The 17408-nt window shown below is 50.1% G+C and overlaps 1 protein-coding gene across 1 annotated transcript in view; it reads left to right on the top strand.

The window, feature by feature from the left end:
- Positions 1–17408, top strand: part of LOC132830557 (Na(+)/citrate cotransporter-like) — a 57890-nt gene that overhangs the window by 28731 nt on the left and 11751 nt on the right. The window contains exons 5-9 of the mRNA XM_060848342.1: positions 877–1017; positions 5681–5803; positions 7726–7941; positions 14261–14382; positions 16896–17008. Coding sequence (XP_060704325.1) covers positions 877–1017; positions 5681–5803; positions 7726–7941; positions 14261–14382; positions 16896–17008 — 715 coding nt within the window. The remainder of the gene's footprint in view (positions 1–876; positions 1018–5680; positions 5804–7725; positions 7942–14260; positions 14383–16895; positions 17009–17408) is intronic.

The following is a 17408-nucleotide window of genomic DNA, read 5'->3' as shown; positions in this document are numbered from 1 at the left end:
TACCTGAGGAGGGATGAACTCACACTGTGTACAGTTACAGTCTCTGTACCTGAGGGATAGACTCACACTGTGTACAGTTACAGTCTCTGTACCTGAGGAGGGATAGACTCACACTGTGTACAGTTACAGTCTCTGTACCTGAGGAGGGATGAACTCACACTGTGTACAGTTACAGTCTCTGTCCCTGAGGCATAGACTCACACTGTGTACAGTTCAGAGAAGGTTTGGTCAGCTGATCCCTGGGATGAAGGGGCTGGTTTGCTGAGGTAAGGGGTAGTGGTATGGACCGTGCCCCCATTGGTAGAAGAATAAGAGGGGGTTGTGTTGAGAGCTTTGATGTGGAGTTGGGGGTTTTTGAGAGAAAGCTTACTTCTTGAGCGGGAATGTAGATCTCTGGGCACAGAGTCAAATACAGGAGGCTCCCACTGAAGACAGAGTTGAGGAGGAATTTTGACTTTCGTGAATGGATTAATTTTTGGAATTCTGTCCCCCCATTGAGTATATTTGTCTGATCAGTCTCTTGTTGCTGAGTGAGGGGAAGCAGTGAATGATATGGCATTCTGGAGAAAAATGCACATAACAATGTCATCCCTATGCCTTTCTGAAAGTAAAACAACACACCCGAACAATGTGGTGGAGGATGTTTGACGGGCTAAATGACCTGCTCCTGCTCCAATTTCTGATGTTTTATGAAGCCTCGTAGTTTCCCTGTTTCGTCCGAGTGTGGTTGCATCATGTACCTGCCCTAAGCCTGGGCCACAGACCTGACGGGGATGTCCCTGTGATGTGTTTCTGCTTGAATCCTGTAGATCTGATTTCTCCACCACTCGAGGAGGGAAATGATCCTGATCAGAACGGAGACAATATCCCAGTTACCATACAACCCGTGATGATGAGTGAGGATTTGAATATGTATAAAGCTCTGACCCTGTGTGTCTGCTACGCAGCCAGTATAGGGGGTACGAGCACTCTAACTGGCACTGGCCCCAACTTGGTGCTGAAGGGACAACTCATCCAGTGAGTCGTATTCTCAGATTGGTGAAACAATTGCTTGGAACTTAAGTTGCCCTCATGTGGAATTGTGGTATTACTGGGTTACATACAAACTGAGTGATGTACTTGCAGGGAGGTTTGCTAAGCGACAAAACATCTGCAGATGCTGGAATCCAAGGTAGACAGGCAGGAGGCTGGAAGAACACAGCAAGGCAGGTAACATCAGGAGGGACAGGCAGGAGACTGGAAGAACACAGCAAGGCAGGCAGCTTCAGGAGGGACAGGCAGGAGGCTGGAAGAACACAGCAAGGCAGGTAACATCGGGAGGTGGGGAAGTCGACATTTCGGGTGTAACCCTTCAGGAATGGGGTTGGGTGTAGGGAAAGCTGCAGATAAAGGGGGTGGTGGGGCCAGGGTAGTGAAGTGGGGATAGGTGAATACAGGTAGAGGGTACGACCTGGTTGGTCAGTGAGAGGAATGAATCTGGTTGATGGCAGGGAGGAATGGAAGGGAGGGACAGGAGCTGGGAAGGGAGTCGGGGATGGGAACGGGGGTTATTTGAAATTGGAGAACTCAATGTTAAGTCCTTCAGGCTGTAGATGATGCTGGCAGTGTGATAAAGTTCGTTGTGGTAATGGAGGAAGCCAAGGATGGTCATGTTGGAAAGGGAATGGGAAGGGGAATTAAAATGGGCGGTGACTGGGAGGTTTGGCCGGTCCCTGTGGGCCCGGCTGAGATGCTCGGAGAACTGTTCCCTAACTTTACGTCCGGTCTCCCCAGTATAGGGAAGACCACATCGGGCGCACCTGAGGCTGTAAAGTAGGGAGGAGGAGAGGCAGGTGAACCTCTGTCTCACCTGGAAGGACTGTTTGGGGCCCTGGATGGAGGTGAGGGGGGTGGTGTAGCAGCAGGATTTGCAACTTTTCCAGTTGCAGGAGAAGGTAACTGGGGGCTAGGGGGGTGGGTGTGGGGGTCAGTGGGGAGAGTAGCACAAACCAAGGACTGTCGAAGGGAACGGTCCTTGCGGGAGGCAGAGAGGGGTGGGGAGGGGAAGATGTTCTCGCTGGTGGGGTCTGGTTGGAGTTGACGGAAGTGTTTAAGGATGATGTGTTGGATGCAGAGATTAGTAGGACGATAGGTGAGGACCAGAGGGACTCCGTCTTTATTGAATGTGACAGGGCTAAGAGCAGTGGATTGGGGAATGAAAGTGGTATGCTGAAGGGTTGTCTGGATTTTGCTAAAGCTTTTGTGGTGAATTTAAACTCAATTGGCCAGGGATGGGATCCTGATTGGAATTAGAAGTTAAAATGTGATTCTAAAAGTCACAAAAGTCATCCACTAGGTAAGAAAGAAGAGAGTTTGGAATCTATTTTAAAGCAAGGAACCTGAGGAATGAGATGGACACACTGAGGGAACAGTAGGTCCATGGGAGTATGATATGACTGTGACTGAGAGTTAGCTGGGCAGGATTGGCAGCTCAACATTGCTGATTAGAGGGGACTCAGTAGGAAGGGGATAGAAGATGAAGGGGAGGTGTTGCAATGTTGATCAAGGGACAATGTCTTGGCAGGATCATAAAATGGGTAGAACCAAAAAAAACACAAACGGGACAAGCACACTGCTGGGTGTGTGGTACCTGACCCCATAGGGCCATGGAGAGACAGAGGATCAAATATCTCATCTCATGCCAGGGAAATATAACAACAATGAGGCTTGTAATAGTTGGGGATTTTAATTACCCAAATATGATTAGATTAGATTCCCTACGGTATGGAAACAGGCCCTTCAGCCCAACAAGTCCATCCCAACCCTCCAAAGAGTAACACACCCAGACCCATCCCCCATAGTCACCTCCGACTATGGGCAATTTAGCATAACCAGTTCACGTAACCTGCACATCTTTGGACTGTGGGAGGAAACCAGAGCACCCGGAGGAAACCCACGCAGACACGGGGAGAATGTGCAAACTCCACACAGACAGTCGCTCGAGGCAAGGATTGAATCTGGGTCCCTGGCGCTGTGAGGCAGCAGTGCTAACCACTGAGCCACTCTGCCACACAATATGAACAGGGATAGCTTTAATATTCAAGGTAGAGAGGAAACCAAACTCTGAAATTGTATCTCGGGGAACTATAGCACGGAGTTCTTAGCCCACCAAGGGAGGGAGTAGTTCTAGACTCAATATTCCAAACTGAGGGCCTATCAGGAGGGATAGTGACCATAATGCAGTTTGATTTAGGATGTTTCTGAAATAGGATAAGGATGGGTCAGGAATAAAATTTCTAACCTGGGTAAAGACTATTCTAATTTACCTAAGGCACGATTTGACCCAGGGGGACTGGGACTGGTTACTTGCTGATTAAACTGTCCCCGAGTAGTGGGAGGTAAATAGTGAGCGTTTGGGGAAAATCTGTTCCTTCAAGACCAGGGGTGGGACCAAGATGGGGGTGGGGGAGAAACCCTGGCTAAGGACGGACACTAAAGGTCAGGGTTTAAACAAACAGAAGCTTATGGCAGGTATTGAGGGCTGAATATGGCAGAGCTCTGGAAGGAGCATTAAAAATACAAAGGCAGGGGAGATTAGAGATGAGAAAATGTCAGTGGGTAGAATAATGGAAAACCCAAAGGGGTGTTCAAATCTATAAAGAACGATGGATTAACAAGCGAAAGAGTAGAGTCCCTGAGGGAACATGGTGGTAGTGGATGTGTGGAGGGTGTGGGTACGTTGGAAAAGGACAGTGCAGGTTTAGATCTCACGGTAAGGCTATGAAGTATCAGACATAAACATCAAGAGAGGAGGAAGTGGAGGATTTAGCAGCTTCAATAGCGGATGAATCTGCAGCTCTGGGTGAGCAGGGCACCAGGCTCCTGAGGGAGGGAAGGGAGGAGGTGTTCAGGAGCAATCCCCCCCAACCTCCCCGCATTGGTCACAGAGGGTGGGGGAACTGATCTCTTTGTCCTGTTATTTCCAAAAGGGAGAAAGGGACAGACCAGGAAATGACAGGCCGTCAGTCTAGTGTCGGGGATGAGGAATTTGTTGGAAAGAATTCTGAGGGACAGACTTGGAGAAAGAGAATTCAAAAAGAGATACTCTGCATGGATTTGTTATGGGATGGTCGTGTTTGAAAAATGTAACGAAAAGTTCCTTTAATTACTTTAATCCAACATCATATTATTCACAGAAATCGCTGGAAAAACTGGCAGAATCTTATGAAGAGATCAGTTAAAAATGTTCTGCGTTATGGTCTTTCCTTTATCACTTTTATACTAAGAAGAAGAATAAAGAAAGTTTAAGAAGTCAAAGATTACAGTCCTTTCCAAACTGGACACCCGCCCCCACCCCCCACCCCCTCTCCCTGTGCTGGACTCTCCCCTCCCCACCCCCTCTCCCCGTGCTGGACTCTCCCCTCCCCACCCCCTCCCTGTGCTGGACTCTCCCCTCCCCGTGCTGGACTCCCCTCCTGATTCCCCAAAGCCTGTCCACCACCTACAAGGCACAAGTCAGGAGTGTGATGGAATAATCCCCTCTTGCCCTGGATGGGGGCAGCTCCAACAACACTCAGGAAGCTCGACACCATCCAGGACAAAGCAGCCGCTTGACTGGCACCACATCCACAAACACCCCCTCCCTCCCCCACCCACACTCAGTAGCAGCAGTGTGTACCGTCTACAAGATGCACTGCAGAAAATCACCAAAGATCCTCAGACAGCAACTTCCAAACCCATGACCACTTCCACCCTGAAGGACAAGGGCAGCAGATGGAGTCATAGAGATGTACAGCATGGAAACAGACCCTTTGGTCCAACTTGTCCATGCTGATCAGGTATCCTAAATTATTCTAGTCCCATTTGCCAGCACTTGGCCCATATCCCTCTAAACCCTTTCCATTCATATACTCATCCAGATGCCTTTTAAATGTTGTACCTGCCTCCACCACTTCCTCAGGCAGCTCATTGCACACATGTACTACCCTCTGTGTGAAACAGTTGCCCCATGGGTCCCTTTTAAATCTTTCCCCCTCACCCTAAACCTATGCCCTTTAGTTTTGGACTCCCCCACCCTGGAGAAAAGTCCTTGGCTCTTCACCCTACACATGCCCCTCATGATTGACACCATCACTTTCCAGTTCCCCTCCAAGCCACTCCCCATCCTGACTTGTACATATATTGAAAATGTGTTGCTGGTGAAAGCACAGCAGGTTAGGCAGCATCTCAGGAATAGGGAATTCGACGTTTCGAGCATATTCCTGATGAAGGGCTTATGCTCGAAACGTCGAATTCCCTATTCCTGAGATGCTGCCTAACCTGCTGTGCTTTCACCAGCAACACATTTTCAGCTGTGATCTCCAGCATCTGCAGACCTCATTTTTTACTTGTACATATATTGCCAATCCTTCACTGTTGCTGGGTCAGAATCAATCTCTGTCTTGAACACTCTAAATGACTGACCCTCCATAGTGCCCTGAGGGGGAGCTTTCTGGAAACTCACTATCTTTTCGGTGCAGAAACGTCTCCTCACCTCAATCTTAAATTACCTCCTCATCTCCTCAAGGGCAATTAGGGACGGGCAACAATTGTTGGTAACAAACGAGACACTCACACCCTGAGAGTGACTGGGGTAGCTGACAGCGACGGTGTTATATCTGACCATGTTTTAAGACTTCTTTGTGATTCTGTGGTTTTGAAGGATTTTCCCAGAAAGCGGAGAAGTGGTTAATTTCGCCTCGTGGTTTGCATTCTCGTTTCCCAACATGCTGATTATGTTCGTTCTCAGCTGGTTATGGCTGCAGGCGTTATTCCTGGGACTCAAGTAAGTGACTGCCTGGAAGCTCAGTGCCTGGTTCAGGGCTGCTGGGGGCTTTATGTCTTGGACACAGAGACAGTAATGGTCCCGGCAGATGGTAATAATGGACAGGTCTGAGCCCAGAGTGAGACTTGGCTTGATAGACCATAAGTTATATTTTTACATTCTGTCTACCATGATGGTCAGTCATTGAATACTTTCACATGAGGCTGTCAATATACTTTGACCAAAAGAACATAAGTTCATTATGCAGAAGAAGTTAAACATACACAATTTGGAAACATTTTCTCATAAGCAGTGAAAAGAGAGATTCATTTTTTTTCCCAGCAATACCTTTCACAGACACTCCATCCCAGTGTATATCACTCCTTTTTTTTCTCTTTAATTCCTTCTCTAATTGCTCAGACACCAAATGACAATTTCCCTGTCTCCTCCCAAGATATACAGGTTAACTCACTGACCTTTCAGATTGACCTCTGAGGAGAAAATCAGGGTGGAGAAAGCATCAGAGCAAGGAGGTGATGTTGAACTTTTACAAGAGGGTGAGAGGTGATTTGATAGAAGGTTTTTAAAATCACGAGCAGGCTGGATAGAATCAAGTCAAGTCACCATACTCTTACTAGATCATAAAGCTGCTCTCTGATTAGGGAGAGATGACTGGTGATGGATTAACCTGTGGGCCACTACATCTCAGGTAAAGGGAGTGTTTGAGGAGGAGAATCCTTCATAGTCATCTCAGCTGGCGAATTGAAGCCACACTGTTGGTGTCGCTGTGCTTCACAAACCAGCCATCCAGCCAACTGTGCTAAACCCAACCTCTGCTGAAGAGAATACATAGAGAGTAATTGTTCCCATTGACAGGAAAAGCCAGATTGAGAGGACATGAGTTTAAACTGATGTGTGAATGAAGCAAGGGCAATGTGAGAACAGGGTTCTCCCACAGAGACCAGTCAGGGTAAGGAATACATTGCCTGGAGATATGGTGGAGGCAGGTTCAATGGAGACATTGAAGAGGGCACTGGATGGTTCTTTGGATAGAAATGGTGTGCAGGAGATTGGCATGAGGTACTGATTCCCATGAGACAGTCAGTGCAGGCACAATGGGCTGAATGACCTCTACACTCCATAATAATTGTGGATAATCCATACCTTGTAATTGAATATGACTAACTTTCCTATTGATATTGTTTTCAGTGATCTTTTCCAAAGAGGTTGCTTCAGGAAATCTTGTTGAAACACCTGGTTTCATGCAGGGGCCCGAGGCAAACCCATAGGTCTCTGCCAAATGATTCTCTGAAAGCTGCTATCACATTGACAGGCACACGTTTCGCTGCTGGTAACTCTGTCTCTAACCCCGTGCTGTCCCTGTCCTGGGAGTGTTTCAGGGGGACAGTGTAGAGGGAGCTTTACTCTGTATCTAACCCCATGCCATCCATGTCCTGGGAGTGGTTGATGGAGGACAATGTAGAAGGAGCTTTACTTGTAGTTGAAAAGAATATAAGGAGCTTTACGCTAGTTGTAACCCGATGCTGGAGGCAGAAGCTCCAGGGGTTGAAGGTTTCTTTCTGCCTCCTTTCAGGGTAATTGCCCTGAGATCCCTAAAGGATCCCTTTGATCTCTCCCATATCCGACTCCACTGTCCAGACAGAGTCTCCTGAGGAGAGGCCTCTCCAACACAAAGCACATAATGAGATTGGCCGATCTAGAAGTGTTGGGGGGATTCAGTCCTAAGAAGAGATCTATGAGGGACAGGCGATCAGTTTCTCCAGATCGCTCACTGAGTGCTGATGGGGACCATCCCCCAATAGGGTCTCTTGCTCCTCAGTGCTGTGTCTGTGAAAATGCTTGCTCCAAGATATTTGTGACTGGGTCACCCCGGGTTTACTGAGCTGGGAAATGGCTGGAATATGTTCTTGTTTTCCCGACAGTTTTCGGAAGCTGTGGGGCTGGCGAATCCCAATTACCCCAAAGGAGAAGAGAGCTAATGATGTCATTGTGAGAGAGTACAAGAAGCTGGGGCCCATGTCCTTCGCAGAGAAAGCTGTGCTCGTCCTCTTTGTCCTGGTGGTACTGCTCTGGTTCACACGGGAGCCTGGCTTCGTCCGAGGCTGGGGATACCTCTTATTCAAGAGCAACGGCAAAGGGTGAGTATTGGAAACAAGGCAACACACCCCGACCCTGGGTTATTACCCGAGAGATGGCAGCTACAACACTGACCCTCCGACAGTGCTGCACTCCCTCAGCACTGACCCTCCGACAGTGCGGCACTCCCTCAGCACTGACCCTCTGTCAGTGCTGCACTCCCTCAGTGCTGACCCTCCGACAGTGCGGCATTCCCTCAGCACTGACCCTCTGACAGTGCGGCACTCCCTCAGCACTGACTCTCCAACAGTAAGGCACTCCCTCAGCGCTGACCCTCTGACAGTGCGGTGCTCCCTCAGCACTGATCCTCCGACAGTGCGGCATTCCTTCAACACTGGCCCTCCGACAGTGCGGCATTCCTTCAGCACTGGCCCTCCGACAGTGCGGCACTCCCTCTGCACTGACCCTCTGACAGTGCGGCGCTCCCTCAGCACTGACCCTCCGACAGTACTGTGTTTCCTCAGCACTGACCCTCTGATAGTGCGGTGCTCCCTCAGTACTGTTGTGGAGAGTCACTTTGGATTCTGGAGTGGGTTTGGAATTTGTAATTGTCTGAATCTTGTAAAGAGTGGATTCCTTTGATGGTTAAATTTGAGACTTCGACCGTTATTGGACACAATCCATTGCAGGATAATTTACACTGGGCCTGTAACAATAACCCGGAGCATTGCTGTGGTACCTCGCACATTGTAAACCATGGCAAAAGACTGTTAGCCAACAAATTTGATAAGGGGTAATTTTATGGGAATTAGGACTGCTTTGTTTGAAATGCACCCGTGTTATCCGTGCTGAGTCCACTGCTTTTCATCATTTAGCAGGTGTAGTTAGTAAGTTTGCAGATGACACCAAAATTGGAGGTGTAGAGGACAGTGAAGAAGGTTACCTCAGAATACCATGGGATCTTGATCAGATGGGCCAATGGGCTGAGGAGTGACAGAGGGAGTTTAATTTAGATAAATGTGAGATGCTGCATTTTGAAAAGGCAAATCAGGGCAGGACTTATACACTTAATGGTAAGGTCCTAGGGAGTGTTGCTGAACAAAGAGATCTTGGAGTGCAGGTTCATAGTTCCTTGAAAGTGGAGTTGTAGGTAGGTAGGATAGTGAAGAAGGCGTTTGGTATGCTTTCCTTTAGGAAAAAGTGAGGTCTGCAGGTGCTGGAGATCAGAGCTGAAAATGTGTTTCTGGTTAAAGCGCAGCAGGTCAGGCAGCATCCAAGGAACAGGAAATTCGACGTTTCGGGCATAAGTATGCCCGAAAAGTCGAATTTCCTGTTCCTTGGATGCTGCCTGACCTGCTGCGCTTTAACCAGCAACACATTTTCAGCTGTGCTTTCCTTTAGTACAGGAGTTGGGAGATCATGTTGCGGCTGTACGGGACATTGGTTAGGCCACCGTTGGAATATTGCATGCAATTCTCGTCTCCTTCCTATCGGAAAGATGTTGTGAAACTTGAAAGGGACAGAAAAGATTTACAAGGATGTTGCCAGGATTGGAGGATCTGAGCTACAGGGAGAGGCTTGAACAGGCTGGGGCTGTTTTCCCTGGAGTGTCGGAGGCTGAGGGGTGACCTTATAGAGATTTACAAAATTATGAGGGGCATGGATAGGGTGAATAAAAAAGGTCATTTCCCTGGGGTGGGGGAGTCCAGAACTAGAGGGCATAGGTTTAGGGTGAGAGGGGAAAGATTTAAAAGGGATCTAAGGAGCAAATGTTTTCATGCAGAGGGTGGTACGTGTATGGAATGAGCTGCCAGAGGATGTGGCAGAGGCTTATACAATTGCAACATTTAAAAGGCATCTGGATGGGTAAATGAATAGGAAGGGTTTGGAGGGAACAGGTCAAGTGCTGGCAAATGGGACTAGATTAGTTTAGGATTTCTGGTCGAGTTGGAATGAAGGGTCTGTTTGTGTGCTGTATAACTCTATGGTTTTTGGAAAACTACAACCACTCTCTCTGTAGTTACTTAGATTACTTACAGTGTGGAAACAGGCCCTTCAGCCCAACAAGTCCACACCGACCCGCCACCCACACCCAAACCTATGGGCAATTTAACACGGCCAATTCACCTAACCTGCACATCTTTGGACTGCGGGAGGAAACCAGAGCAAACCCACACGGGGAGAATATGCAAACTCCCCACAGACAGTCGCCACCTCAGGCGCCTGGGAATTGAACCCGGGTCAATGAGGCAGCAGTGTTAACCACTGAGCCTCCGTGCCACCTTGGATCCTAGGACACAGATCATCAGGGCCAGGGGATTTATCTGCCTTTAGCCCTTTTCGTTTGACTCATATTGCTTCTCTCATGATGGTGATGGTATCACCTTCCTCCCCTGGTGGGATGTTTGAAGTACCTTCCTCTGTAAAACCTGATGTCTAACTCCCCTGGCAATTCCTTGTTCCCCAAAACTCCCTTCCCAGATTCATTTACTAAGGGGTCTGATTACACTTTGATCTCTGTCATAATCTTTATATATTTAAAGTAGCTCTTAATGTCTTTTTTTTAACTATTTCTCACTATTTTACGCCTGGAGTTTATTTCCTCTGTCTTTATTGTCTTTTTAGCCCTCTTTTGCTGGATTCTGAGTTTAGCCCAGTCTTTGGGGGTGTCACTAACTTTCACCTCCTTTTGTGCTTTTTCTTTCAACTTAATAGTTTCCTCAATTTCCTTGTTTGGTTTATCCCTCTCTTAGAATCTTTCCTCCCTTTTTAGAAAGCGTGTAGGCCCAGGCTGATGGAACTTTCGCTCCTGAGTAAGGCAGGATGATCAGGAAGGACCGAGTGCTGTCGCAAACTTGCTATTATAATTGTTTCCGAGTCTTTGCTGAGGAACAAACCGTTCATTGTCCAACTGGAAATGCAGCCAAGGGCATATTACATGGATAAAGCTGGAACACGGCTGTCACTGAGGGTTACTGTCAGTTTCATGCATTTGTTCCCAGAACGTGCTGAGAGGGCCCAGTGAATGAAACATTGAACAGACTGCAGTCACGTGGGACCTAGTTAAATGCAGCATACACGCCGTGTCAGGGGAGCTCCCCAACTCATGCACAGAACACGGGTGTCCGACACATACATGCAGTGTAGAAGCACACGTGTCCAACACATGCACTTAGCATAGAAACACACTTATCGAATTCCTGGAACCTCTCTCCCATCCTGGGCTTGCATTTATGACTGGTCCAGCTTCCAATTTGATGGAGATTAATGTTACTCATCCTCCGCACTCCCTTCTTCCCCTTCCTCTGTCCTCCACACTGCCTGATGACATACTTCCAAGTCAGGATGGTGAGGGGCTTGGAGGGGACCTTGCAGGGGGTGCTGTTCCCATGTATTTGCTGCCCCTTATCCTTCTCGATGGAAGTGGGCATGGGTTTGGAAGGTGATGTCTGAGGATCTTTGGTGAATTTCTGCAGCACATCTTGTAGATGGTACACACTGCTGCTACTGAGAGTCAGTGGGAGAGGGAGTGGGGTTTGTCGATGTGGTGCCAATCAAGTGGTTACTTTGTCCTGGATGGTGTCGAGCTTCTTGAGTGTTGTTGGAGCTGCCCCCATCCAGGGCAAGAGGGGAATATTCCATCGCACTCCTGACTTGTGCCTTGTAGATGGTGGACAGGCTTTGGGGAGTCAGGAGGGGAGTTACTCGCTGCAGTATTCCTAGTCTCTGACCTGCTCTTCCAGCCATTATGTTTATGTGGGGAGTTCAGTTGTGTTCCTAGTCAGTGGTAACCCCCAGGATGTTGATAGTGGGAGATTCAGTGATGGTAACACCATTGAGTGAAAAGGGAGATACACAGTCCAAGAGCAAGCTTGTTATATTAAATGGGTGTTAACTCTGGTTCAGCAGCTGTGTCTTTGTAAATCCTTACTGCAGTCTCTTCAAAGCCCTCATATTCTTCCAAAAGTGTTTGCAAAGAATGGGAGTAAGGAAGAGGGTTGGGGAAGATCAATTTTCATCACATTGGAGTCATACAGCATGCAGACAGACCCTTTGGCCCAACCAGTCCATGGTGACCATGTTCCCAATCTAAATGTTCCCATGTTCCCCTTTGCCTGCTCCTGGCCCATATCCCTCCAAACCTTTCCCATTCATGTACTTATCCAAATGTCATTTAAAAGTTGTGACTGCACCTTCAAACACCACTGCCTCCGGCAGCTCCTCCACCCTCTGCATGGGAAAGTTGCCCTTTAGGTCTCTTTTTTATCTTACCCCTCTCACCCTAAACCTATGCCCACTAGTTCTGGTCTCCCCCAGTCCAGGGAAAAGAGTTGCCTATTTATCCATGACCCACATGATTTTATGAACCTCTATAAGGTCACCCCTCAGACCCTGATGCTCCAGGGAAAACAGCCCCAGCCTGTTCAGCCAGTTTTTATCATTCGAGCCCTCCACACCTGGCAACGTCCTGGTAAACCATTTCTGCACCCTCCCCAGTTTAACAATATCCTTCGGATAGGGAGGGAGACCAGAACGGGACAGCGTGTTCCAGAATGGGCCTCAGTAATGTCCCTGTAACAATGTAACTAACAAACTGCATCGACCCCCTCACCCACTGCCTCACATCGTCAGCATTACAGCCAGATGCTCAATTCCACACTGGCACTGACCCCTCACGACCTGGCACTGACTCCCTGACCCGGCACTGACCCCTCACGACCTGTCACCGAACCCCCAACTTGGCACTCGTCCCCTGACCTGGCACTGACCCCACACACCTGGCACCGACCCCACAGAACCAGCACTGACCCCCTTCACCTGACACTGACCCCTGACCTAGCAGTGACCCCCTTCAACTGGCACTGACCCAGAGCCCTGATTCTGACCACCCCTGCTACAGCCCCCTCCCTCACCTCCCAGATACCCCCCTTAGCCCCCCCAGCTCACTCCCTCACCCCCTCAGAACCCCCCCTTAGCCCCCCCAGCTCCCTCCCTCACCCCCAGATCCCCCCCTTAGCCCCCCCAGCTCCCTCCCTCACCCTCAGATCCCCATCTTAGCCCCCCCAGCTCCCTCCCTCACCCCCTTAGAACCCCCCCTTAGCCCCCACAGCTCCCTCCCTCACCCCCAGATCCCCCCCCCGCTCCTTCCCTCACTCCCCTGGACTCCCCTTAGTCCCCCCAGCCCCCTCCCTCACCCCCAGCCCCCTCCCTTACTCTCCAGCTCCCTCCCTTAGCCCCCAGCTCCCTCCCTCACCCCAGTACCCTCCCTCTCCCCCCCGATCCCCCCTTAGTCCCCCCAGCTCCCTCCCTCACCCCCTCAGAACCCCCCCTTAGCCTCCCAGCTCCTTCCCTCACTCCCCTGGATCCCCCTTAGTCCCTCCAGCCCCCTCCCTCATCCCCCAGCCCCCTCTCTTACCCCCCCAGCTCCCTCCCTTAACCCCAGCTCCCTCCCTTAACCCCCCAGCTCTCTCCCTTAGCCCCCTAGCTCCCTTATCCCCCAAGCTCACTGCCTTACCTCCCAGCTCCCTCCCTTACTCCCCCCAGCTCCCTCCCTTACTCCCCCAGCACCCTCCTTACCCCTCCAGCTCCCTCCGTTAGCCCCCCAGCTCCCTTACCCCCCTCCCTCTCCAGCTCCCTCCATTGGCCCCACCCCCAGCTCTCCTGAGTGTCGAGAGATGGTCTATGGTGCGGAGAGTTGGGCTGTTGGTGCATGGGCAGTGGGGGGGGGGGGGGGGGGGGTGTGGAGGAATTGCGTGTTAGGGGTGGGGGGAGAGATGGGCTGTTGGAGTGAGGGGGGTGCAGAATGGGAGCATGCTATTAATTCTGGAATTTCTGATCCAACGGAGCAAGGAAACGGAAAGGACCCATTCCACAGCCAGCTCAACTCCCGCCAACATCATCCACCATATCCCCCTTCCGCAATACATGTTTCTTTATTCATTTGTAGGACTTGGGTGTCACTGGATGGGCCCAGTATTTATAGCCCGTCCCTAGTTGCCCCTTGAGAAGGTGGGGGTGAGCTGCCCTCTTGAACCGCTGCAGTCCATGTGCTGTGGGTTGAGCCACAATGTCCTTAGGGAGGGAATTCCAGGATTCTGACCCAGTGACAATGAAGGAATGGGACATATTTCCAAGTCAGGATGGGGAGGGGCTCAGAGGGGAACTTGCAGGAGGTGGTGTTCCCATGTATCTGCAGCCCTTGTCATTTTAGAGGTCCTTGGGGAACGGGCAGTTGGGAGTGTCGTCAATTGGGGGCCTTTCTCCATCTTGGCTCCACTGTATGACATTCTGTGACACTGGCACTAGTTGTATCTCATTCCCAAGTGTGTTCCCAGCAAATTCCCACAAACCTCACCCTGCCCACCATCTGCTTTGTTTCAGATACGTCAATGATGCTACTGTGGTCCTGACCATCGCAATCCTCATGTTCATGATTCCATCGAAGAAACCAAACTTCACACCATGGAATCGGATGCAGCAGAGCTCGAAGGAGGATATCACAGGTATATGTCCAGGACAGGGACAGCACGGGGTTAGGTACAGAGTAAAGCTCCCTCTACACTGTCCCCCATCAAACACTCCCAGGACAGGGACAGCACGGGGTTAGGTACAGAGTAAAGCTCCATCTACACTGTCCCCATCAAACACCCCCAGGACAGGGACAGCACGGGGTTAGGTACAGAGTAAAGCTCCCTCTACACTGTCCCCCATCAAACACTCCCAGGACAGGGACAGCACGGGGTTAGGTACAGAGTAAAGCTCCCTCTACACTGTCCCCCAACAAACACTCCCAGGACAGGGACAGCACGGGGTTAGGTACAGAGTAAAGCTCCATCTACACTGTCCCCCATCAAACACTCCCAGGACAGGGACAGCACAGGGTTAGGTACAGAGTAAAGCTCCGTCTACACTGTCCCCATCAAACACTCCCAGGACAGGGACAACACAGGGTTAGATACAGAGTAAAGCTCCGTCTACACTGTCCCCATCAAACACTCCCAGGACAGGGACAACACAGGGTTAGATACAGAGTAAAGCTCCGTCTACACTGTCCCCATCAAACACTCCCAGGACAGGGACAACACAGGGTTAGATACAGAGTAAAGCTCCCTCTACACTGTCCCCCATCAAACACTCCCAGGACAGGGACAGCACAGGGTTAGATACAGAGTAAAGCTCCCTCTACACTGTCCCCCATCAAACACTCCCAGGACAGGGACAGCACAGGGTTAGATACAGAGTAAAGCTCCCTCTACACTGTCCCCCATCAAACACTCCCAGGACAGGGACAGCACAGGGTTAGATACAGAGTAAAGCTCCATCTACACTGTCCCCATCAAACACCCCCAGGACAGGGACAGCACGGGGTTAGATACAGAGTAAAGCTCCGTCTACACTGTCCCCATCAAACACTCCCAGGACAGGGACAGCACAGGGTTAGATACAGAGTAAAGCTCCGTCTACACTGTCCCCATCAAACACTCCCAGGACAGGGACAGCACAGGGTTAGATACAGAGTAAAGCTCCCTCTACACTGTCCCCCATCAAACACTCCCAGGACAGGGACAGCACGGGGTTAGGTACAGAGTAAAGCTCCCTCTACACTGTCCCCCATCAAACACTCCCAGGACAGGGACAGCACGGGGTTAGGTACAGAGTAAAGCTCCCTCTACACTGTCCCCATCAAACACTCCCAGGACAGGGACAGCACAGGGTTAGATACGGAGTAAAGCTCCATCTACACTGTCCCTATCAAACATTCCCAGGACAGGGACAGCACGGGGTTAGATACAGAGTAAAGCTCCATCTACACTGTCCCCATCAAACACTCCCAGGGACAGGGACAGCACAGGGTTAGATACAGAGTAAAGCTCCCTCTACACTGTCCCTATCAAACATTCCCAGGACAGGGACAGCACAGGGTTAGATACAGAGTAAAGCTACCTCTACACTGTCCCCATCAAACCATCCCGGGACTGGGACAGCATGGGGTTAGATACAGAATAAAGCTCCTTCTACACTGTCCCCATCAAACATTCCCAGGACAGAGACAGCATGGGGTTAGATACAGAGTAAAGCTCCCTCTACACTGTCCCCCATCAAACCCTCCCAGGACAGGGACAGCACAGGGTTAGACACAGAATAAAGGACCCTCTACATTATCCCCCAATCAAACACTCCTAGGACAGGGACAGCACGGGGTTAGATACAGAGTAAAGCTTCCTCTACACTGTCCCCATCAAACCATCCCGGGACTGGGACAGCACGGGGTTAGATACAGAGTAAAGCTCCCTCTACACTGTCCCCGCCCCCATCAAACACTCCCAGGACAGGGACAGCACAGGGTTAGACACAGAGTAAAGCTCTCTCTACACTGTCCCCATTAAACCACCTCAGGACAGGGACAGCACAGGGTTAGACACAGAGTAAAGCTCCCTCTACATTGTCCCCATTAAACCATCCCAGGACAGGGACAGCACCAGGTTAGACACAAAGTAAAGCTCTCTCTACACTGTCCCCATTAAACCATCCCAGGACAGGGACAGCACCAGGTTAGACACAAAGTAAAGCTCTCTCTACACTGTCCCCATCAAACCATCCCGGGACTGGGACAGCACAGGGTTAGACACAGTGTAAAGCTCCATCTACACTGTCCCCCCATCAAACACTCCCAGGGACAGGGACAGCATGGGGTTAGATACAGAGTAAAGCACCCTCTACACTTCCCAGTTCTGTGGCACGGTCCTTTCAGAGTTTGTTTTAAACCACAATTGCTTCGACCCTGAGAGCAGCCGGAGACTGTGACCCTGTGCTGTGTTTGGACAATCCCTGCTGAGGGAAGCCAGTCTCCCTCTATCGGCCTTTCCCCAATCAGACTGGGCTCCCAACTCTCACATCTCTGTTACTGACTCAGTGCCAAACCCATTTCAGCCAATGACAATGCCGGAGTGATTGGAGCGGAGGAAAGGATGATTGTGAGATTGTTTGTTTGTGTTTTATAAATGCCGTCCAGCAGAACAGGAGGTAGCGAGCCCGAGACTCCTGAGTTGGGATGTTGTTCACCATAAGCTGCCCTGGAATGTGGTATTCCTGTTGGGAGGAGGCTTTGCGCTGGCTAAAGGCTGTGAGGTAAGCACTCTGACTATCCCAACCCCCACCCCCCACTCCCTGCTCAGGTACAGACACTGCAGGGGCAACTGGGAGAGGACAGAATAGTGGCTGAACTGACGGTGTACATGACCAATTCAGCTGGGCCTAGTAGATACCACCCTGGGATGTTGTTCTTGTACAGAACACAGAGAAAGTTCATGATGTGTCTGATAGAATAGGTTCACTCAATGCAGGAGGAAGCCACTCAGTCCCTCGCACTGTACTAGCCCTAAAAGAGCAATCTAACTGCTCCCCACTCCCATGTTCTTTCCTATAAATGTTTCTTTTCAAAATGTCACGGAATAAAAATTAAAATAATTTCTATCAATGTTTTTTCCTCCTGTTTCAAATATCCAATTGAAAGAGCCTCATTCCCCAG

Source organism: Hemiscyllium ocellatum, chromosome 31, assembly GCF_020745735.1.
Source record: "Hemiscyllium ocellatum isolate sHemOce1 chromosome 31, sHemOce1.pat.X.cur, whole genome shotgun sequence".
In the NCBI taxonomy this organism is placed as follows: domain Eukaryota; kingdom Metazoa; phylum Chordata; class Chondrichthyes; order Orectolobiformes; family Hemiscylliidae; genus Hemiscyllium; species Hemiscyllium ocellatum.
Note: the sequence above shows the minus strand (reverse complement) of the source record. Positions and strands in the feature narration are given on the sequence as shown.